A 25327-nucleotide genomic window follows, 5' to 3' on the forward strand; every position below is an offset into this window, starting at 1 on the left:
AGTACCGTATGGTCCAAGCTGAAATAATTATAGCAATCGGTACTTTTTCTAAAATATCTAACGAACCAAATTAACATAACTGCGAATTAACAGATCATGTTCGCAATACTTTCCATTGAGAGTATTTATTGGTTACTATTGATTACACATTTTTTATATTTCTAAAACACAGCTTAAAATTTAGAAGGTGGCAAAATTTTTAAATTTTTACTGAAATGTCGAAGGAAATGGAGCTATTGCTTTAGTACTGATATGGAATTTTGAAAGAAAATTTCAAATGTTCATCAATCCTTCCTAATAGGTGTCAATAATGTATAACCGAGTCGGGCTACACACACATATCGAGAAGACTGTGAAGATAATGTCAAATACAAGAGAAAACACAATTATCACACTCAATGGTTTACTAATCGAAAATGTAACCAGCTACAAATAATTCGGACAGCTTGTCTCTTTCAAAAATAGCACATCTATGGAGGTTCAGCAAAGAACAACTAATGCGTGGTGAAATTATTGGTCCTTAAAGTACATCTGCAAGAGCAATTTGCCATTGGACCTGAGACGCAAAGTATTTGACAGTTGCATTCTACCAGTCCTCACCTACGGCGCTCATACCCTAGGTTACAATACCTCTGACTTTAAAAAACTTAGAACCTGCCAGCGAAGCATAGAGAGGAGCATGTGCCAAATAAAACTAAGGGACAAAATAATATTTTTAATTATTCGCAACAAAGCCAAACTAAAAGACCCACCTACTAGCGCCGTAGCCGTCTTTTAGTTTGGTTTTGTTGCGAATTTATTTTTTTTAAATCTCTGAGGGAATTCGCTTAGCTAACGCAGCTCCTGCGCTACAATTTTTTTAAATTTATCTTTTAAAGACTTATCAACCATAGCCTACATGGAGCGCATCCAAAATCTTTAGTCTCAGGAGGAGCCTCTACTTAACATATCTTGCTCGAAATAAGTTCATGGATTTTTATACATGCCAAATCCTAGACTATAAGTCAAGTTGCTGTTGCAAATATTTGCTAATTAGCGGCATATATTTTAGATGTATACCTCAATATACCTCATAGATCAGCTGTTTTGAAAACCATACGAGTATAATTTGATGATAGATTTTATTCTCATAAATGCTAAAATTAAAATTAAAATTTCAAAAGTAATAAACGTGTAAGGCTTTCTTTAAAGAATTTCCTAAATGAAACATAAATAAAACAATTATATCTTAGATATACGTAATTTTTATGGGCGGAATACCATTCTAATGTAGTCCACAATTGTTCATCGTTTGGTAAAGAACTTTAAATAAACTAGTTCAATCATTTAGCTAAGATTATTTTTCTATTATGTGGCTGGCTAGTTTGTGAAAACACAACTTATTTTAGTTTGAAGTTCGTACACTGTTATTGGAAAACCCTGGATAATTTAGTTTGATATATGGTATATAAGACTAATTGGTTTTTGATCCACTCTATTACTTTAAAAAATTGAAAATATGTACCTACTCTAGTTTATATTTTAACTGTTACATTTATGTTTAACTGTGACATATACTTATTGGGAACAACATCCATCTTCCTATGTTTGTAATGTTAAATATTACACATCAACTTGATATGAAGAAATAAAGTCCTTTGACAGTTTATTGACATACAAATATAAAAATATTTTACAATATTTGTGTTGCTTTAATCTATCTCTCATTCTGTTGTGAAGTTCAAAGTTACATCATATCATTTTTATTTGTTTATTTTCGATATACTTTATTATTATATGTAATTTGGATTCAAATTTTTTATCACGTATATCAAATTAAATAATTTCATATATTCATTGTGTGTATGACATGAAGTTAATTAACAATTACGGTATTTTTGCAACAGAAATAACTAGAGTCTCGATAATTGGAAACGTCCATGTAATCAGAACACTTTTCACCCGCCTGCATTTCCCACACCGCTCTATCAATCATTCACAAATGATATTGCTTGTTTTATATACATGTAATATAATTCATTTTTATGATTTGAAAAACACAAAATATATTGAATCGCTGTAGTCGGAACAAATCTTGTAATCGAGATACCCCTAATTTTTATTAAGTCCCGATTATCGAGATTTTATTGTATATAGGTATATAACGAAATCCTTATATCTTAATTCATAAATCCGCCAACTCCAAATTTGTAAGTTTTACAAGAGACACTAAAAACCATCGTATCATTTTATTTTTAATCATAACAAAGTGAAATTCGAGAAAAAAAATATAATTAGACATTGTTTTTAAATATTCTAACTATGTTCCTTATCGCACGTTATGCTTTTTTTGCTGGTTGGGAGGAGCCAAAACTACTGCACACTGCTTAATATAGGAGGAAAAATTAATTTTCAATAAGGACTTTATTTTTCCATAGTCGGATCAAAATTTTTCTGTCATAACTTTAGACAAATTCATGACAAAATATATAGAATCGAATTTAGCACTACTAAAGTCTTTCTTTTTGAAGTAAGTTAAAAAAAGATTTTTTACTCAATTACAGTCACATTATAATAAATAGCATGGCTATTTACCCCAATTACTTACTACAAAAAAAAAATACTTACCACACAAAAAGTATATACATTATAATAACTAAGTAACCCTTAAAAATAATGATTCTATTAAAAATAATAATAATAATATTTTTACTTTTTCAGTTTGAAAAAAAAACTCTGTAAGAAGCAAAGCTTCATTACAAAGGTCATATTTTCCCTGCATTATATTATTCTTATTTTTATTGAAATAAGAATTATGGCTTTTCATGCTTTGAATCCAGAAATCGATAATACCAATAGGAATACTTTCTTACCATTGATTTAGTCCGTCTCTATAACAAAAGAAAAGATACTGGCAAATTGACACCCCAGAAAAGCACTTTCTCGATCCTTTCTCACAAACCAATTGGCATTATTTCTTAAATTAAATATACAATCTCACACCGTCCCTTTGACCTTTGATACCGTGCATTAGTCTATAAGTGTAACAAAAAAATGTAACAATTTTAAATAGCAGTACATTTTACGACCGAAAACTTTTTCCGTTAACTAATTTTTCTTTTATGTTTGCATACTATTGTTATGTTGTATTTTACGAATCATATTTACAGCGGTTGTCAAAATTATGAAATATTTCAATGAATCTATTTTATTCAATAATGACATGATTATTTGTTAATCTATGATTGTCTCAAGTCATTTTTAAATTTCTGCCAATCCATTTTCTTTGTATGTAAAAATGAATTTAAGGCTACGAACGGTAAATATTACCGTTCGTTGCCTTAAAAAAGAGACTGTACATTTTTTTTATGTGTGTTACCTCAGAACTTTTGACTGGTAGAACCGATTTTGATGATTCTTTATCTATTTGAAAGATGTTGCCTCCCGTGTGGTCCAGAAAACCATAAAAGTCTTAAATTTGCAATAAGTATGCACGACAAGAGGACGAATAACTCAATATCACGCCAACCGAGTTCGATGATAGTGTACTGCAGATTCACTAAAAATCACTAATTAAAAAAAACTTTTAACTAAAAGTAACTTTTAACTAAAGAGTAAAAAAATGACGATTATATAATGTAGTTAAAATTATTGTTATTTTTGGAGTCGGTGTCAGTCAAGCTAATGTAGCAAACTGTTCTATCAGAATTGTTTCCTTGGCTTACACAGACTCCAAAAATAACAATAATAATTTAACTACATTATATTATCGTTATTTTTTTAATTCTTAGTGCATTTTAATTTGTTTTGGAAAAGTTTTTCTTTTGAAGGCGGTTTTCTTTTTGTTAAAAATTTTTCTTTTTTAAATTTTACCCTAAAGTGCCATAACGCGCACTACAAACAGTTTTACTACTAAAAATTTTAGGGTATATATCTTCGGAATAGCCAGTTATGCTACTCGATAGAAGATACAAAGCCAAGGGTCTAATCAAAAGACACTTCATAGGATCAAAATTTATAATCACGTTTCAAAAAGTACATTTTTAGAATTTCCATGTTCTTCGACGTGTATATAATGTTGTGAAGATGTGTTCGCAGGTAATACATGTCTTTTTTCACTACGATAAAATGACGACAGGACATAAACTAAACGCAGATGACGCTTTAGTTTTCACACACGATTCCCTCATTGCTATTTGAATAAAGTGAAATTTATGTAACATATCAATTTTGAATGGTAGTGTATCAATATTTTTTATTGCAAATTGTCAATATTACCATAACAAATATGAGAAAAAATATTTTCTTTGATACAAAATTTTGTGTATGCTTTTCTTTTCAATTTTTGAATTGAAATTCTGCGATATAAACGATTCCAGTAATAAGATGATTTACAAACGATTTTAATAAAATTGAAAATAAAAGTTTAGTAGTGTGCATAAAAATTCTATATTATGTTCTTTTTTTTTAAAGTTTCCACCTTCATATTATGATAACGAAATGGAAAATCTTAAAACACTTATTGGTTCCTTCTTAAGGGGCACGAAAATACAAATTTTATTTCTTTGCAAATCTTCAAGATCAAACACTTGTCAACTTTGTTCTTTAAGTAAAACTACATATTTTTTACAGATTCTTGTTCTTTGCCGCAAAAAAAAAGTTTTATTTGAAAAAATTTTTTCTTCGGCCTCAATTTTCGATACCTATCTTTACGATTTTTTACTGCATTTACTGTTTTTTATAAAAATAGTACCTATAAGTAAAAAATTTCGTAGACAAAAATTGTTTTTCATAACAAATCAGAATCTGCAATAAAAACAAAATTGAAAATAATCCCTCCCCGAAAGTGAGAAGATCTGTATTATACTCTTTTGTGATATTTCAACCCATCTCCGAAAACTGGAAAACTTTTTAAAAAAACACTGTGTAAAGTGCACGAAGGTTTACATTAGACGTAAAATAATAATAATATATAGTCAACTATTAACTATGAAAATATTCTAACATATTTGGTATTGATTGAATGTTACAGATTTTCCTTTAGTCGTTCTGATTCAACGGGTGGTAACGGTAGTAATAATGGAACGGAACCACCGTCACCACGTGGTAGTACTGATGCTGGTGCACCAGCTGGTTTTCCACGAGTATTACCGTCACCTGGTGTGGAAGCATTACCTCAAACAGTGGGGCGTAGACGTAGTACGTGGGAAGCGGTACCACAAGGTATACCAGCACGGCGGCCAGGATCATTTCGACGACAACAACCGCCAGCACCACCGGTAGAACCACCTCAGCCAGACTTTTATATTCGAAGAATATCATGGCCAGACGTTGATGTATCGGCTGTTTCTGGGTATGTACATAAAATCAATAGTATTTATAATAATGTACTATCAGAGAAAACGCATGATCCTCCTTACATCAGCTTTTCTCAGCTTTTTCGGTAAAAAATCATTATTTGATGTAAAAATGATCATTAAACTAAGCAAATCTCTATGAATTCTACCTACGATGATTGTGGTTATCATTATTTAGGTCTAAGCTTTAATATACAAAAATTTTTAAAAATCACGTAGTGCAACCAAATCTCAAAATGACAGCTAATCAGTTGAGAATTTTCAGGTAATCATCCTTTGCTGACCTCGCACTTATTTCACTGTAAAGCTAAAGTTATACATAATTTTATACATATAAGATTTGGCAATAGCATCCAACCTTTCCTGATATTAATAACTTATAGACTTGGAACATAATTGACAATTGCAAAGCTGTTTGTTTCGAGGGGAGAAATTGGATTGCCACCTTGGACAAGCGAAAAACTTTATTATAATCCCCAATATGAAATTAGTTCAAGCCATGTTTTAAATTTGAGCCAGCCGCTAGTGTTTTCAACTTTTTGTTAAACACCTTTCTATTTTCCTAGTAAAGGAGAGTTCTTGTAATCGGTTCGACAATCCAAAGCGAAATTTTCAGCATATCTTTATGTTTTACGACCAGGACTATGTACTATCACCACTTTCAGAATAAAGTCTGTGTTTCGATTTCCGTTTTGTTTCGTTTCTATTACTCACGAATGAAAGGTAAAAGTAGTCTCGGATTTCCGCTAATCGTTGCGTATTAACATGAAGATGTACTGAAAAATACTTATAGAAATTGTAGCGTTTAGAGAAGCAGCAAAACTGCATTTGAAATTTTTCTGTTAATAATAATAAACTGAAAATTTTGATCATTAGAAAAGTTGTAGAAAATAACTTAATCAATAATTTATCTCATGATACGAACTTTTTGTGTGTGTGCACGTGACATTCTGCAAATATCGCATGTAGGCATAACTTTTGAAGGACCGTAGCTCGGAAGGAAAGAGTTCTTGAGGATTGAGTCCATAAAAACTTTTTATCAGCAGAATTAAAACTACCTTAATTCACAGTTTTCAAAACAAATTTTACCAAAACCAAAAATCATTGTATTGTGTGCGGGGTTCTTTCTATTCTCGATAAAATAATTTTCCAAAATGTACACAGGTTCTAGACTTACTAACTTTAGATAATTTCTCGTAATAGCGTGTCAGGTTTTACATCAATTAGCGGCTGTATGTAGTCGATTTATTAAAATATCCATCTTCAATAAATAATAATAGGTAGGTAGATAATTGTAGCAAATAAATGGAACAGAAGGTTGTTACAAACAAATAGTAGATATTAGAGCGATACTTAAGTTGATGAACTCTTGAAACGGTTGATAATCATTATATTATATATTATATTATATATTATGATGTTATATTATATTATATTGATATTAATGAAATGAACTGAAATGAAATGAATTATTATTGATTGTACTTGAACTATAACGATGTTGCTACTACGTACTTATGTTTATACATTTAGATATAATATAATAATATCCCTATATATAGTAAATGTGAAAGAAAGGATGTTTGTTTGTTTGTTTGTTACGCTTTCACCCAAAACCTAATGACTGTATTTGAACGAAACTTCAAATACAATAATATAGCTTACACATCAGAATGAGACACGAGCTATAATTTATAAAGATATATTTAAAAAAAATAAAAATATTAAATTTAATCTGACATTTAAAAATTGTAAAAGTAAAACAATGCATGGCCATCGTTTCTCATATATTCAATGAATTATAACTTTATATAAGTAATAAAGGGAGGGTAAAGACTATCCCTAAATTTTAAAAATTGAAAGTAAGGATGTTTGTTTGTTTGTTTGTTACGCTTTCACGCAAAAAACTAGCGAATGAATTTGAACGAAACTCTTCAACAATATAGCTCATACATCAGTACAACACATGAGCTGTAATTTATTGATATATTTAAATAAAATGAATTAATTAAATTTATTTTGGCATTTTACTACTTCATCTATGATCATCATTTTTAACCATAAATTAAAGATTTCTGTAAAAATTTAAAATAGTAAATATAAAACAATAGCTATCTTTTCTGAACCTCTCAATGAATTATGATTATTTTACACTGCTGCGTTAGCTAAGAAAATTCATTCACAGATTGAAAAAATAACACATTTTTCTGAAAATCGAATTTTGCATTTTATTTTTCAAGAATTTTTATTTCAAAAACAAAACACCTAGAGAAAAAATTACAAGCGTACTTCTTTGCTTAATCCAAAAAAATACAAAAATCGATGAACATTTGAAGAAATTTTTCCAAAATTAACCAACAGTACAAAAGCAATAGCTTCATTTCCTTCGGCAATTCGCTAAAATAAACTATGTATATATTTTAGCTATGAAAAACAATTCTTCGAGTGTTATGAATAAGGAATAAGTGTGATCCAGAGAGTTGGAGGCTACAAAGCGGTGGTTTTTACTTTTAAGCCCAGTGAAGTATGCGGGTATCAAGCTAGTATTATAATATAACATGCTTTATTGAATTTTTGATAATGAGGAATAACGAACATAAAGAATTATACCAGGTGTCATCCCATATAAACAAGTAAAAGTTGTTCTACTATGATAAGAATGTGCCAACCGTTTGACTTGGTTTTGCGAGATCATTTAAAAATTAACTTATGTTCTGAGCTGATAACAAATAGATGAAAATTATAAATTAGAAAGTTAAAAATAGATGAAAATTTACTTCTCTTTGGAAAAATAATTTTTGGCATTGCAAAAAATTTACAATTACTAATATCCATTGGTTTCAATTGGTACAAAACAAAGTCCTACGTGAAAACAAAGTAAAATTGTACTTTTTTAGAATAAAATTCATCCTAAAGCATATTTATTATTTAATGCTATCCCTTTAAAATGGTTGTTAAGTATGAAAAAAGTAATCGATTTCCAAATGAAGAACATATATACTTTTTTTCGTAAATATATTCAGGAACAAAAACAATCACTTACATATGATCAAAGTAAAATGTGAAAATATAGTGAAAACCAGATGTTTATCGGCTACTACCTACCTACTAACACATATTCGTGACTCTTTTTAAAATAAAATCATTCCGCAATTCGATTTAGTAAATTTTACCTTTTATCCTGAGTGGTACCTACATTATACATTTCATATAATTTACATAATATATAAGAATTTCAATTCGTTAGATGGTATAGACTCCTTGTTTATATGTGATTTTGATTACATTTTATTTATCAGCCCGAGTAATTTTTTGTTTTGTTGATTATACAGTGATTATACAGTGAAAAATTTCGTCAATCCTTGATTTACCTACTTTATTTACTTCGGCGTGGCATAATGGGCTGAAATTTTTATTTGTTAAAGAGGACTATAATACGAATTGTTTACAATACCGCTCATTCAGGGGTAACAGGCAGAGGAAAAGTTACGTTTTTTAAGTAGGACGTGGACTTGAAAGATGGCTCATTTGAAAGGGATTTTGAAGACAAATAAGACTTCAAAAAATTCGTTAAATAATTAAAAGCAGCAATATTGTGCCATATTCTTAATTAAATAAATTTTGTTTAAAAATAAACGTATCAATACATATTATAAAAGAAAATCGCTTCTGTCTGTCTGTCCTTAATCACTATACATATATGCTAAGACCTTTAAAACTACTCAATGGATTTTGATGGAATTTTTATAATAATTCGAGTGATTCAAGAGGAAGGTTTTTATGTATCATACATATATAGCATAGTAGAGTAAGGGGTTCAAATAGGGGTTGAAATGGATTTACTTCAAAAAATTGTGCATCGATTAAGCTCAAATATTGACAAGATATACAACCAGCTTCAAGGATTGTTTTGATCTATTTTAACCTTGCGAGTGGTGGAAAGGTGGAGCAAAAAAGTGGGAATGAATAATCGAATATTTTCAAATATACCCAAGTGGGTATCCAATAAAAGAGCATGATGTGTACATTACAAAACTTTAACCCCTACACAAGGATATGGGGGGAGAGGTGAAAGTGGGGATGTTTCCTAGCAAGCGGGTAGTTCGCAGCTAGTAGAAAATAAATTCAAATTAGTTTGAGCCTTTTCTAAAAATAACGAACTCTGTAAAACTATCTTAACAATTTAGCTATTCTTAACAAACGTGTTTAACACGACACCTCTTCCATTTCCTTGACATGTTTCAGTTACACCTTGTAACTATTTTCCTGTATTAAATTTTATTTTATTTACATACAACGAAAAGGGAAATCATTCAATACAATAAAAATAAATAAAACAAATAAGTGTGAATTGGATTGAGCAATCACGATTCCGTAGTTTTATACAATAAGTGGCTAGAAACTAATATTTTGAATAAAAAATTTTTAGAGACCAAAGTCATTTTAGCTTTTTCCCATCAAAAAGATTTGAGTAAAATGCGACCACGAAAAATTAAGAAGCAATCTGATCTGCAATGAAGACCTTTTTTATATTAAAAAGAATGTACACTTTTCCACACTTTATGAGAGTATTATATTCTTTTTTATGAGACATCCACAGTAAATCTGATCCACGATTTAATATTAAAAAAATTAAATTAATAAAATTTTTGTTTCTCCTTTCCAGATCTATTAGCATCATTCAGATTATTTACCCTCTCTTTCTAGATTCATTACAGCTTGATTAATGTTCCATCATTTCTTTTCTTAAAAATTTAAACAGACATCCACACACTTGGTTAAGCTAGGTTATATTGGCTGTCCTCGAGAGACACATTTAGGTCTTATTGATACCATATATGTGTTTTACCACCTTTTCCGCTGAAAATTTCATTCGTGCCTATACCATGCACTACACCAGCCCATCACAACCAACAATGAAATTAATTTTATGTTGTGGCGGCGGGTATCGAGTCCACTACCCTAGGCATACCGCGTACGAATTGGTTACGCCTTAATCAACTGAGCTACTGGGGTTGATATCCACACACTTAGAATCTTATTAGTTATATTTCTGGTTTTGAATGAGCTTTAGTATGTTTGTGTTGATATTTCATCCTTAGTTTTTAAGGTTTACGTCATTGGTATACCTACTCTAAATAAAGGGTGCTAATCTTCAATTTATCATATATGTATTTCTATTTACTTTTCCTAAAAGAATAATAGGTATATATGATAAAATCATATGATTAATTCACACGAGTACCTATAAGTATTTCTTGATAGACCACCAATGAAAAATCTTTGTCAGTATTGAACCCCAAAAATAAATATTCCTACTTGTTGATGGTACAAATAATGAAGTACCATTAAATCTGATTGGTATTCATATGAGAATGCTATTTCATTTTATTTTATTTATTTTTGTGTATTGTACATTAAATTGTATGTTTGCAGAATCGTACAGTTTCACTAACGTCAAACATGTTTCAACTCGTTGACTATCCAAAGTTAGGAATCCTTTCTTGTTTGTATTAGAGCTATCAATGTCACAATAAAAGTTAATTTCAAGAAGTTTTTATACTGCTTTCTTATTAAAATCCATCTGCGAGCGGTTACGTATACTGCGTTATCCATACTCCTCAAAAAGCTTAAAAAGTTACTGATTTTAATGGCTTTATAGCAATATAAACTAAAATTACAAAGAAAAGCGCATAAACAATTATCCTCTCGGTTGCTTGTCTTCTCGTTAATCCATTTAGACTTTAAATAAATGGCAGTACCTTTCAAGAAAGTGAAGAGTAATCCGGTGCATTATCAGCAAGGTAAAACAATAGGATACTTTCGAAAGTGAAAAATAAATTATGAAACTTGATAATATTAAAATTTATGTAGAAATATATTTAAATATTTTGATTTTGAGTCGTAAAAGCACATTACTGTTTTACTATATTAAAATTAAAAGTGGTAATTTCTAATCTGTATATCACGTGACCTAAAACACGAGCCGCCGTGATGTGACATTATATAGGCAACAATAATATGCATTAATTACCAATTTGTTGATGGCTTTCATAATAATTGTAGGTTATATTACTATCAACTTACTTAATACATATAATAATTACATACATGGCTGTTGTTTTTACCAATATTACGTCACCAAAATAGCTGACAGCGTTTTGCAATAAAAAAGGTTTAAAATTTAATAAATTTTATAACAAGAAAGCTTGTGTATTTTGCGGAAATATATTTTTTGTGGCTCTTTATTGGGAAGATCAAAAATTTTTAAATACATTTTCAAACATAGTATAATACCTTTTTAACTATATTATTGATTCTTCAACATGTTTTTTTCTGGTATAATAATAATATATTATGTAAAAGCATTATATGAACGTTATTATTATTTGTTATTCAATGAATAATTAACTATTTATTTGTTTCAGTATTTTATAATAAACCAAATGATATTTTATGATTATTACAAATAAAATAACGCATTAAAGTTTTATATTTTTAGTCGTAGTTTTCCTGTAAAATATAGACTTATTATACAATATCAGAAGTAACAGTAGTCTATCTTTGTGGGGTAGAATATATTTTTTCAATTGCCCTAATTACCATCCGTTCTTATACAGAGTGAACCAATTTAATGAAAATTTTGTGGTAAAACACAGAAAAAATTCATACCCAAAATGTTGAGAATAGATTAGGCAAAATTTGATTAAAAATATATGTTTATACATGAATATAATAAGCTTTATCCTGACTGACAAAGAAGTATCGCAGAGACATTCATGCTATAAACGTGAAATCCGGAATCTAAATTTTTAATTACGATGTATGTAGCCACTAAGACAAGAATCAAAAAAATTTATCCCCAATGGTTGAAAATGACAAAGTGATGGAATCGACATTTGGCGGCTTTTCACAAAGAGATCGAGGTCGGGTTTATTTTAAAGGAAGGTATGAAAATAACTCAAAATAGCGCTGAAAATTACGGTTAATGAAAGGCTAAGTCAAATTCAAGGTGACTAACATTCTTTATTAAAAAATATCTCTCTTTTTTAGTTACTACGATATTTTTCAACTTAGCGGCTAAAATGATGATCTACCCTGTATAAAAAAAACATGTTTTTCTTGGTGCAAAATAAAAATCGTATGAAAATCTCTAGAGAGGATGCCCAACAATCATGCTTACGTTTGTTTTGTGGGAAAAAAATAGTAGAAAAATAAATAAGGTTTTAACGTAAATGGTAATATTAAAGATAATTTATCTTATACTGTGTAAAACTTTTACCTGTATTTATATACAACGAGTTAAACAAGTCGTGGAAGATACGGCATCTAAACGTCAGACCAATAATTCCCAATAAATCAAATGATTGTATTTATTCATTTCGAAAAGATTAGAAGAAACAAATTTCTATAATTTTTATAGTTTGATCACATTCCCGGATCTTATATATTAAGTTCCATTTTGAGCTTCCCTCTTTTGAAACTCCCGTCTGCTTCGCTCCAATATCACAGTAAATTGAATGTTGATTTTTTGAACAATTATACACCGAATTTTTCAAATTAATCGTATAATTTATTTGGAAGTTATCGTGTGACAAAAAAATGTAGCCTCAGGCAAATGAACACTTTTTACATTTTTGCACACGGGCGTACATTTTTTATTTGTGTTCACTTCAAGTCGTAAAAATATCATTAAATTTTTTGTTTCGTTTTTCGAAGTTAAAACAAATACTTCCTAGTAGAAATGTTAATAAATTCCAAAGATAGGTGCCAGGTACATTTTTATACATCATGTCTCAGAAGTCCTTAGCCACTCTTTCATTAGTTCTGTCTTCTAAAGTAAGTCATAAATAAAAAAATGTTTCAAACGAAATATATTCATATCAAAACGAGTATCTCATTGGACTGGAACTTCAAGATTAATTACAAATTAACTCGTTTTCGTTACTGGTTGGGCACATGGTATTGAACCTTCAAAATTAGTTACAGATTTCGTTTTCGTTACTATTAAGAAATATAAGATGACTTTAAATTAGAAAGTTGTTTCATAAAAACAATAACATTTCTTCTTTGGCACATTTTTTTCGAAATACAGAAATTATATATTATGGAAGAGCCAGGCCAAAAAAAAATTTGTTGAATTTACTAAAGCTGATCATTTGAAGATTGGCTATAGTAATTGTGTACACACACATAATGCGGTCAGTCAAGCGACCGATAGAACAGGGGTCAAATATATGCTATCGAAACGCTTATGTTTTACATGGTAAAGCTGAAAATTGTTATACAGATTGTATGTTGCATATAAATAACGGTTATGACTGTCAGTCAGTGAAATGCTAGAACAGGTCTGGTTAGTCAGCCCTTATTTATGTACAATAAATAAATAAGATTAATTGATGATTTCCGTGGTAGTTAAATAAATTTATTAAAGCTGAAAATTGTTACGCAGCTTGTATATTGCATATAAATACTAGTTATAAAAATCATAAATGTGTCTTATTTATTTATTGTATATAAATAAGGTCTGACTGATCCGTCCTGTTCCAACATTTAATTGACTGGCTGTCCTAAATGCAATATACAAGCTGTATAACATTTTTCAGCTTTAAGAAATTCATTTGAATACCTTGGCAATCATAATTGAATCTAATGTATTCATTATACATACATAAGGGCTGACTGACCAGCCCTATCCTAACACCTAACTGACTGACAGTCATAACTGTTCTTTATATGCAATATACAATCTGTATAACAATTTTCAGCTTTAATAAATTCATTTAATTACCACGTAAAAGATAACCGTTTCGATAGCATAAATCTGACCCCTGTTCTATCGTTCACTTGACAGACCGTAGTATGTGTGTGTACACAACTACTATAACCAATCCTGAAATGATCAGCTTTAGTAAATTCAACGAATTTTTTTTGGCCTGGCTCTTAATCCAATATAAGCATAAACTAATTCGGAAGGTCAATTGCTCAAACATTTTTCTGTACCTGACTTATCTTTAAAAATCTCATTCAAAGTTGGCTCTGTACTTGTGGGACATACTGTATAGCTCCTATATACTTGTGCATAAGCTCGTACACTTTTGTTAGCTTCCTGCAACTCTTTATAAAGTTCCCCTCACATATACAAATAAATCATTCATTACGAATATCAAGTAAATGATAACATGATCTAAATAATAATATTCTATATAAAATATGTTGTTCCAAAAGCTTAATATTACTTTGATATTCTATTAAAATAATAATAATAATTATATACATATATACAGACAAACCCCTTTTCAAAAATTTTTACGATATAACACTTTGTTCGCTTGACCTACTATATCTGTAGCTAAGGTTACTTGTTTTTGAACAGCTTTAGTCCACTTATCTCCTGTTGGTCAAGCAATATCAAATGGCTTTCTGTGAATTTTTTCAGACCACTCCAAAATAATTCTTTTAATTATTCCGATCAAAAGCTCTTAAGACCACAAAATTTTTTAACGAGTAATTTTCGAGCTGCTGGCTATAATGTATATGTAGCTTTGATTGCCCGTTTTTTTTCTCTTCAGTATCATTTTCCACAAATAAAATAACATTTTTTGAAATCAAATATATTTGTAGTAAAATCAACAGTTACTGAAAAACCATTTTTAAGCATCTTTACATTGTTACCAATTTTTGTGCGTACACTATCAACTTGTTACAAAAGCGTTTTTTTTTAGTTTCGTTAAACTGTTATCTATTTTGTGTTTTTTAGTTTTTTAGACTATTAGTATAATATATGGTGGAGCGCAAATAAATGTATATATTTTCAGATATGGAAATCATTAATCCTGAAAATCCTGATGGGGATAATCAAATAAACTTATTTAATTATTTTATTGACATCGGTTCTTAATAAGTATGCAAATTTCGAGTTAATCCGACGTTATGAAGGGGGCCAAATTCCTGTTCAAAGTTTCCAATACTAACATACTAACATACTAACAAGCGTACAAAGCTAATAAAAACGTATTAAAATAGGGTTTGTTGTCTTTTTTAACCTTAATTTTTTTATAATTTTAGTTATGGTTGTAGTTGTCAGAATGGTAGGAATTTTATTTAAAAATAATTTTAATTTTCTTAGAGGACGTTTAAAAGAAAAAACTTTTCTGGCATCTTTACCAAATATTATAACCCGTCTAGTCTAGTCTCTAGACTAGTAAAACTAATAAAAGTATAGGAAATAACAGATAAAAAGTGCGTATACTTTGAGAAAGTTTTACTATATGTGTATCATTTTGTGTAAATAAATCAACTTATGTTCCATATTTTAATTGAAATTTGAATATTAAATGTAATATTTACTTTATTAAAAACAAATGAATCGTTATTAAAAATTTATAACATTTAATCTGCGTCATGTCACGATTCAAACGGAAACGATCAAATATATCAACAGTTATTTATCGTGGCTGAAATCAGGTAATAATTGTACTAATTTATGTTTCTTTTACCGAAACGGATTGGAATACTTTCATACTTCTTGCGCATTCTGCTTAATTGCCTTCCTACTTCATCTTATCTTCATTAATTTCTCTCGTAACTAGTAAGTTGAATCCCATCATGGGCCCCGATAATTTCGCGAGAGTAGAAAATTCATTTAAAGTTTTCAGTTTATTTTTAAAAACCAATTTAGAAAGATCACTAGCGTGGCGTGGTTCAATTATTTGTAAAATATTAACATTCTATCTATTCATTTTTCAGAGAAATTGAAACAAAAACCCAATGCAAAGAAAATGTTAAATTTAAAGAAAATGGCAATATTAGTCCAACTTTTTCATTACAGATATTATAAAAAAGATTTCAATTAATCTCTATTAAAAGAAAAATAGTTGGCATATCCAAAAGCTTTTATTCAAACTTCCTTAACTTAGTAAACTAGTCTAGATATGTTGAGATGATTTTTATTCAAATTAGTATGATTGTTATTGAAAGGCTTTATATATGAATATCGGAAATTGTAGTACCTAGAATCAAAATTTACGTATATGTTTTTTTAGCCTTTTTTCATAATCTCAAAATGGAAATTGTCTCTATTCATATCACTAGTATTTCTAAACGTTATGTATGTGTCTGATTATTGAAATATTTAACAACTGCGCATAAAAACTTGTGAACCATGGTACAACAACATAATGTACTAAGACTCACACACTTATGGATCTAGAGTCATGTTTCTCTTACATTCATCCACTACTCTCAGCAGCCGCTACAAATAGAATTTTTAAAGACTTTTTTTTTCATTTATACTTGGAAATAAATTACAAGAAGAAAATTTTAAAATGTAAAGCATGTATATTACTAGGCATAAAATATTAGACTCAAGGTACCTACATGATTTCGTTCGATTCAAGGTACATAGCTTTGCGTGAATGAAACTTTAGCTCGTCAAAATTTAACGTTTTATAGAAAACGGGAATATAGTATCGCAACCTAATCACTAATAACCAGTGACTTACGTTGAGTATCAATTATAAAACAATATGCAGTTGGCTTATAAATAGACAGGTTAGTTTAGGTTAGGTTAGAGTGGCTGTCCTGGGGTGGGGCACACTTAGACCAGAGGGCTTTGACGTCGACTGACTTTATGTCGGAGAGGTCGTCAAACAGAGGCTGGCTCAAGTAAGTCCATCTCCTCATGACAATAGCTGGGCAGTGACAGAGACGATGAGACGATGAGACATTGTCTCCTCCTCTTCACCACTGTGACAGCTCCTGCAGTAGTCGTGATACACTGCCAGGACTAAGCGTTCAGCATGCTTGCCGCCCAGCCAGTGTCCTGTGATAGCCGCAACAACTTTGCGAATATAGGCTCTTGGAAGTGATATAAGAACTTCGGAACGCCTGCGATTGTACTCAGACCATATCTGTCTTATAAATAGACAGACAATAGAATAAAAAATTTTACTTTTTTCGCAAAAAATTTTATTTTTAGTTTATTCAAAAGTAAAGCACTTTGACAATCAGTCTTCAAATTACCTTCATTTTGATAAAATTTTCCCATTTCAATATAAATGCTGCCCACGAAATATAAATCGGTCGAGAAACAACAAATAATTCAAGATACATTTGATTCAAGGCACTAACGCTTACCTTACATATCTCAACATTAATATATCTCACTTATTTGATATTCATTTATGTATTTCCCATATATGTCCTTGTTTTCTTCCTTCGTATATTTTGTTTGTTTTCTGTTGATATAATATGTCATTCATATAGATAATAAATAATAATAATAATAATAATAATAATAATAATATGATATTTACAAAACAAATATATACAGATAGGACCACCATAACCAATAACAACAAATATCGATTGTTCTTTGAAAATTATCTATCCTTATTTAGTCTATCTATAATTCTAGGAAGGACAAGATATTTTACCATTATGTGGTTTCACGGGTCTATACTCAAAAGGTTCGTTCAACAACAGCTCTAAATAAATTAAAATATAAGGAGAGAGTGTAGTACCAGAGATCAAAATTTACATTTATTTATTATTAAAGTCTTTTTTTATCATTCTATGTATATATGTAAATATGTTTGTTTGTTTGTTTGCTCCTTTCCAGAACTCTAGAGACCAAATACGTGGGTTGATTTGATGGTTTTTATATTAAACGATTTTTCTTAATCTTGCTAGTGTGAAACTTCAATATGGCGTCAGCCAGACGCCATATTGTGAAAAAGAAAATAATGAAAGTAGAGGTTAACTATGTTAAGTGGGGTATCATTGAATAGATATTAAATAGATAAATCGATTAACGTAGGAATCATTAAACCAAACACAGGTACATAACTGAACATGAAAGTTGGTGAAGGGTATTTGAGGAAAGGATCATAGATAATAAATATTTATATTATACTAATTTATTGTCTATGGTTTACATAGCGGTTTATGAACAGTCAGGTAAACAGTATTGATTAAGAAATCGAAATCATAATAAATATATTTCATGGTATAAATTGCCGCTTAAAAATGGATTAAAATTCTTGGGATAATTCTGTAAATAGTAAACAGTGTGGGCACGAACGACAAAAAAAAACATCCAAATTACTTATAAAAATATTTTTTTTAGCAATGTGGTAAATGCATTTACGTACAGAGTGCTGGAGTCCTTCCACTAGGGCGAACTACCAGCTAAACCACTCCCTTTTGTCTCTCTGACACTTGTTTGGAACCGTTCAACACATTACTTCAAGACCTTAAATTCTCGCCTTATATAGTAACAATAATAATAATGAGAGTAATAAAAGTAATCCCTATCCCTATATATCATAAAAGTGAAAGTAAGCATGTTTGTTTGTTTGTTTGTTACGCTTTCACGCTTAAACTAACGAATGGTTTTTAATCAAACTGTATAGCAATATAACTGATAAATCAGAATAACACATTAACTATAATTTATAAAAATATATTTTTAAAAAATTTAATTTAATTTGACAAATCAAACAAAACATGGCCAACTATTCTGATATACTCAATGAATTATGACTATTTTACATTTAACAAAATTGAAAACTATATATATCAAGAGAGGGTGGAGGCTGTAAGAAGCGGGCGGGTATCAATCTAGTAATAATAATAATACACAAATGACAATACAAATATCTTCAAAGTAATAATTTGACAAACAAACATGTTTACAGTAAGATGCACCTTTTGTGTTTTATGAGTGTGAAGAAAATACTTCAAGAAATTCACTTAAAATATAGATATACAAATAACACATTACAAATTTAGTCTAATATCAAAGCAGAGAAAGCAAAAATAATATGATAAATAGTACAGTATGATGTCTAACATTTTTTTCTTTCTAATATATTGCCGAAAAATATATTGAGAACAAAAACTCCTAATATGCCATACACTCTCAGACGTTATTTTAATTTTTAACAGGTAAAAAACGCTTAAAATATGGAAAAATTCTGTTTTTTGACACACTGTAAAAGCAATTCTTAATACCAAGCGATATGAGATTGTCTCATTCTCATCGCGGGATCATATATGGCGAATGGTGCCACGAATGTGATACCACTATCTTACGAGGTTGAGTAGTGAAGTTGACACAAACGCATAAGTTGTTTGTATGAAAGTAATATACTGTCTAACAAATTTTAAATATTGTTGTTTTGAAATGCAACATAGTTTTAAAAAATCTTTTTATTTTTGTGAATCACTACCCTATTCCCGTGCTGTTTTTTGTATTAAAATAATTGTAAAGCAATTAAAGAGCTGAAAAAAATTTACTAGTAAAGACATCTTTACTAATAAAAGCATTTACTAATGCTTCAGGACTCTTGAAGCATTAGTAATTTGCTAAAGAAGTTATATTAATAGATTTTAACTCTATATAGAGAATATTAAATGTTCCTATTCGTTGCACAAAGAAAATTTCAAGAACTCTCGGGCTAAATCATTTAATTTTGTTGGTATGTACACACGTTCATATACAAAGTACATAAAACATTTCCGTTCGATCTGATACTGTCATAAATGTAACATATGGAAATCAGCCAACAACTCTACAACTCATGAGTGGCAAACTTATTATTAAAGATATTCATTTAGAATATGTAATTTTATTAAATAAATGTAATATAAAATATTCTATTTAGATATGTATGTATGCATGTATGTATGTATAATAGTAATGTAAAATTTACTATATCAAATATGAATACCAGATATGAGTCGTGAAAGTCGTGAAGAATAAAACGTTCGTTCGTGACGAAATATTTATTTTTGTTTTTCTTCATGTTTCTTTAAGTTATGGAAACAAATGTTGGTGGTGTACAGACTGCTCAAAAAGTTTGAGAACCCTCTCATCAATGAATTTTAAAAAATAATAACTCAAAAAAGTGAAATTTACAAAATTTAAGAAACACCCAACAAAAGTTTCGGGTACGGAACCCCAAAACCGCACTTGAAACATATCTAGGAACACTCTCTATTAAATTACCTTTTTTCTCAAAGTCTACTCCAAGCTGAACCGATTTTGAAGATCATCGCCTATTTTTTAGTTGTTTCGGGTACGGAACCTAAACTCGTACTTGAAACATAGCTGAAAACACTTTTTATTAAATTATCTTTTAAACGAAAAAAAAAAATCTTAATCGCATCATACATTTAGGCGCTACGACGCCACAGACAGCCAGACAAACACACAAACACACACACACACATAGCGGTCAAACTTATAGCACCCTTTTTTTGGTTCAGAGGTTAAAAAATGATCAAAACAAAAAAGTTCTAATAATAATTCTCACAGAAGTTTGCATGAAATTAATGAAAAAGCAACACTTAATGATCCAGAACAAAAGTTCGATGCGAACAATGACGTGAAAGCGTCTGTTGGGTAAAAGGCGTTTCGATACCAAAACGATAGTGTTGCCAAAAAACTGAATTTTTTGTGACAATTGATGAGTATTTAATTCGTCTTCTATATAAATCTTAAGTCGTTTCTCGGTTCCTTTTGCGAGAAATTAATTATTAAAAACAGCCTTTTTTACATGGTGATCTATGTTATCTTGGTTTTGTTTCAGTCATTATTTCCTCAAATTCAGGAGGATTTCAAAATTTTTGAACATCCGATATATAAAGAGAGATGCAATTTATATTGATAAAGATCCTTTGTTGGTGAAAGTCGATGCAGTTTTAGCTTTGATCTTTCGTATTGTTATAATTGATGAATGGCATAAAGAAACGTTTGATTTGAAAAAGTAAATAATACCATACAAAGAATTATTCTTTAATGTCTGTGGAGGTGTTACTTTGATGAAAAGAGTTATTATAGTGGTGACCATAGATATTGGTGATAACTTACATCTCATAACACTTTTACAGAAGATACAGAATATCTGTACTGCCACGGATTGTATTTCGAGTCACATGTCGGACTTGCGGCAAGTGGGCGCGTTGTTGGTGCGCAGTGGTGGAGGATATTGATGACGAAGTAGTCCATGTCTGCCCGATTTGTGAAGACAGGACGATTAAAACTTCTATACACCATCTTGCACAAAGGGGTACACCATCTTGCCCAATAATTGGGGCAAGATGGGGAAAATTAGTTATTTTTTTCAATTTATTATTTCTCTAAGAATAATTATATTTTTTTGTTTTGACTGATTATAATTTAAAAGAAGAAAGACTGATTATTTTTTAATAAAAGATCCTACAATGTGCAATCAAAAACAAAGGGTTTTATTTATAAAATTCTTTAAAGTCTCTGTCTCTGTAAATTAATTATCTTTATATATCTTATAAAGATTAATTATCTAATTTCTTTCGTAAAATATCTTATTGATATTATATGATATAAAACTTAATAAGCAACCTGAAATCTTATAGGAGAAGGAGAAGACATTCGGTGCGCGATAACAGATAACAAAGAGAATAAATACAATATAAAATTTTTCCAGAGGAAAAGTTTGGTATCTATTCGTCTCCCAAATGACGGTAACTTTTTCTATTTAAATTGGCACATAAATTATTCTCATAAATAGTGAGGAAAAAGCACATGACCGCGCAATCAGTCACACCTACTTTTGCAACTAAGTTGATGCAATAAAATAATTAAGGATTATATTCCTACCAAAAACTTTTCTACTTAGAACTCCATTCAATACTCTCCATTGTATGAGTACAATTATAGTGAGACATTATATTAATGTATTCTAAAGTAGTTATATCCTACTGTATCAAATAAGGGAGTACGTTACATACAACTTTCACTATACATTATTCGTCTTATGCACTCATTGACAAATAGAACAAACAATCTAGAATCAGTCATTCGTTTAATACTTCAAATCAATATAAATTTAAAAAAACGCAAAAAAAAAACTTGAAATGTATTCGTTCTATAACGTGTTACTCATTTGAGACACTTTTATTGATATATAACTCTTAGTTATAGGCTGTGAGCCGGTGACATTAAAAGATCCGTCATCGCGGATTTGAAAATCAATATAAATCGATAGTTCAAAGCGATATGAACAAGAAACCCTCGGTAAGCTTTAATTTATTAAGCCGAAAAAATGTTAAAATAATTACTAAAAACTTAATGTTATGTTTCACCGTTATCGCGAATTTTGGTCAGTTTAGGTGGAGTCGATAGGAAATTTTATGCTTTTTTAGAATAAAAAAGCCATCCAAATTTTTTTGGACGTAAAAGGCTGATTAGCTCTTTTAAAGGGTTTAATTGAAGGTAAAATTTTACCGTCAATAAAGAAACACTTTTTTTTAAATTTGTAATTTAATGTAAGTTGTATCTTGTAAGAATATCTCGGTAAACCACCTAAAAAACAACCGAAAATATCAAACTTACCAATTCTTTTGCATTATTCACCGCTGCCCTTTCTCAATCAATCGTTAATTTTTAATATCGACTTCTTAAAAACTACTGGATCGAATTATGTTTTTGACCATATCAATCGATACGCCACATCATTAATTAATAATAATAATAATATAGTTTAGCCTCCATTTCTCAGACCACGTCTATAACAGTGGCCACCCACATTATTATTTTATATCTTTAATTATTTGGTTAAACTGCATCGAATATACAATAAATTTTATGATATGGTTGGAGTTGGTTACTGCGTTCTTATCCAAGCGACGCTAATGTAATCATTTTATTGCCCCATTAATTATTTGGTTCACACTGCCGCTGTCTGGATTCGGACCAGCAACCTCCCAGGCTGTATTCATAACGAGTAAGAACGCCTTATCTCACTTGGCTATTGAGCTGCACATTATGACTTAAATCTGACAGGAGTGTTAGCAGAGTCGGTCCAACAGTTCATTTTTTATTTGTTAAAAAACTGCCTTTTTTATGTAACATAAATTCCAATCATTAACGTAAAAGCCGAACCAGAAAAATAATTATCAGTACGCGAATATATTATTATTTGATTTTTCACATTCAATTAAAAATGTATAATTGAAATTTCGTCAGATCGTAGAAAAGCTGTTATATATATTCATTATTAATGAAACGAGGGCAAACAATTACTTTATAAATTCAAACTGTAATGATTGGGGGTAAATCTAAAGATTGGAGGGTATGGGGATGTTATTAAATATTCTTACGATAAATATATAATTATTACTTCCTCAAATACACTATTATTACAGTATTATCATGAACTATAATAAAAGTATGAAAACTTCATAGACTATGAATAACTAACTAAAACTATTAATTAGATTTTAGATTATATATTTTTATAAATTAATTTCGTCATGCTAATTATATGAGTTTATCAGTCGATCGAATCGACATACACCAAAATTAAACCGAAGCTTTGTTCTAGGACAGAACATAAAAATTTTTTCGAAGCTTTATTCTAGGACAGAACAAAAAAAATTTTTTCACAAAAAATTGCGGTCTAGAAATATTTAAAAACTGAATAATTTGGCTAATTGAATTAGACTTAATGTGCGTTCGTTTAAGTTTTGCATAATTGAATAAGGAAATGTTTCGAGATGATACATTTTATTAAGTTTTTGTATATTAGCTTCGCTGTAGTAGTCATTAATTGGTCGCGTATTATTTGTTGCTCCTAAGCTGACGACTCTATATGCTAATGTTCCCATACTGAAAAATCAGGAGATTTGTTCAAAACCAGAAAAACTGTTTTTTAATCCCCGAACTAAAAAAAGAGGTGTTATAAGTTTGACTGCTATGTGTGTATGTCTGTGTGTGTGTGTCTGTCTGTCTGTGGCAAACGGATGAACCGATTTTAATTTTTTTGGTTTCTTTTGAAAGGTAATTTAATGGAGAGTGTTCTTAGCAGTATGTTCTTTCGAACATACTACGAAAGCTTTAAAATATTTCCTTTTTTCTTCTGTCAAAACTCAAAGAAACAATATTTAGAGGACCTTTCTTTTATGAATACTTGAATATTTCTCCTTTCAAATAATGATCTCAAATAACTTTCCATGGTATTGGAAATAAAACTGCGATAATAATACCGATATTATTTTATACTATATAAAAAAGTATATTTGTTGTTCCATCACTGTTTTATATTTATTCATGCACATTAATTATATTTTCAGAGCATGCAATGCATGTTTATTGGAAAAATAAACACAAACGAAAACAAATTCAAGAAAGCACTTTTCAAGAACAATATTTTAGAATTTTTTTTATCTGCATTATGTTTGTTATCTTCACATTTTTAATTAAAAGATATCTATTTTAATTAATTAAAATTTATAATGAACATTCACTTTATATACAGGGATGCGCAAAATGCGACAAACTTCGAATATTCGAAGGATCATAAAATAATACAGTTCATGTTTAATTCATCTAAATTAAATAATTTTTTATTATTGGTTAAACCATGGTCCATAGATCATGAAAATCTCAATCTTTGGTATATGATCACATATGATTCAGATAATAGACTAGTTTTTCACTTTTTAGCTTTTAGTAAATTAAAAACTTGTTTTCAATTTTGTTTCGAGTGCATTAGTGCATTAGCGCTTATTTTAGTGCATTATTTAATTTCAGTCGGATTTTTGATTTTCTTAATTATTTATTTATTTATTTTTGATTTATTTGGTGCTACAGAACTTTGAGTACATCCCGTATAAAATTACATTAATTTAATAATTTCATAGTGCAGTGACTGCCATACGATGTCGATGTTTATTTTAACTAGAACAATTTATTTATATAATGAGAAAACTTTTTATAAAAACATATGTCCTGTAGCCATATAAAAAAAAACTATGTGGTCGAGCTATCGTAATCTTAATTACACACTCATGTTTTTATGAAACTTGTATGAATAATTTTTTTATTTTAAGAAAAAAAAATGGTATTCGTAAATAACCTACCAATTAAGTATGTAAACCAAGAGATATACATACAGAATGCTCCAAAACAGGCATAGACGAGTTATTTTAAGTCGAAGTCACCA

At 29.5% G+C, this 25327-nt stretch overlaps 1 protein-coding gene across 1 annotated transcript in view; it reads left to right on the forward strand.

Annotated features, from left to right (window-relative positions):
- LOC123297873 (BAI1-associated protein 3) overlaps nucleotides 1–25327 on the forward strand; it is a 140873-nt gene that overhangs the window by 109107 nt on the left and 6439 nt on the right. The window contains exon 2 of the mRNA XM_044879684.1: nucleotides 5012–5332. Within this exon, the coding sequence (XP_044735619.1) occupies nucleotides 5012–5332 (321 nt within the window). The remainder of the gene's footprint in view (nucleotides 1–5011; nucleotides 5333–25327) is intronic.

This window comes from Chrysoperla carnea, chromosome 4 (assembly GCF_905475395.1).
Source record: "Chrysoperla carnea chromosome 4, inChrCarn1.1, whole genome shotgun sequence".
Taxonomy (NCBI): Eukaryota; Metazoa; Arthropoda; class Insecta; order Neuroptera; family Chrysopidae; genus Chrysoperla; species Chrysoperla carnea.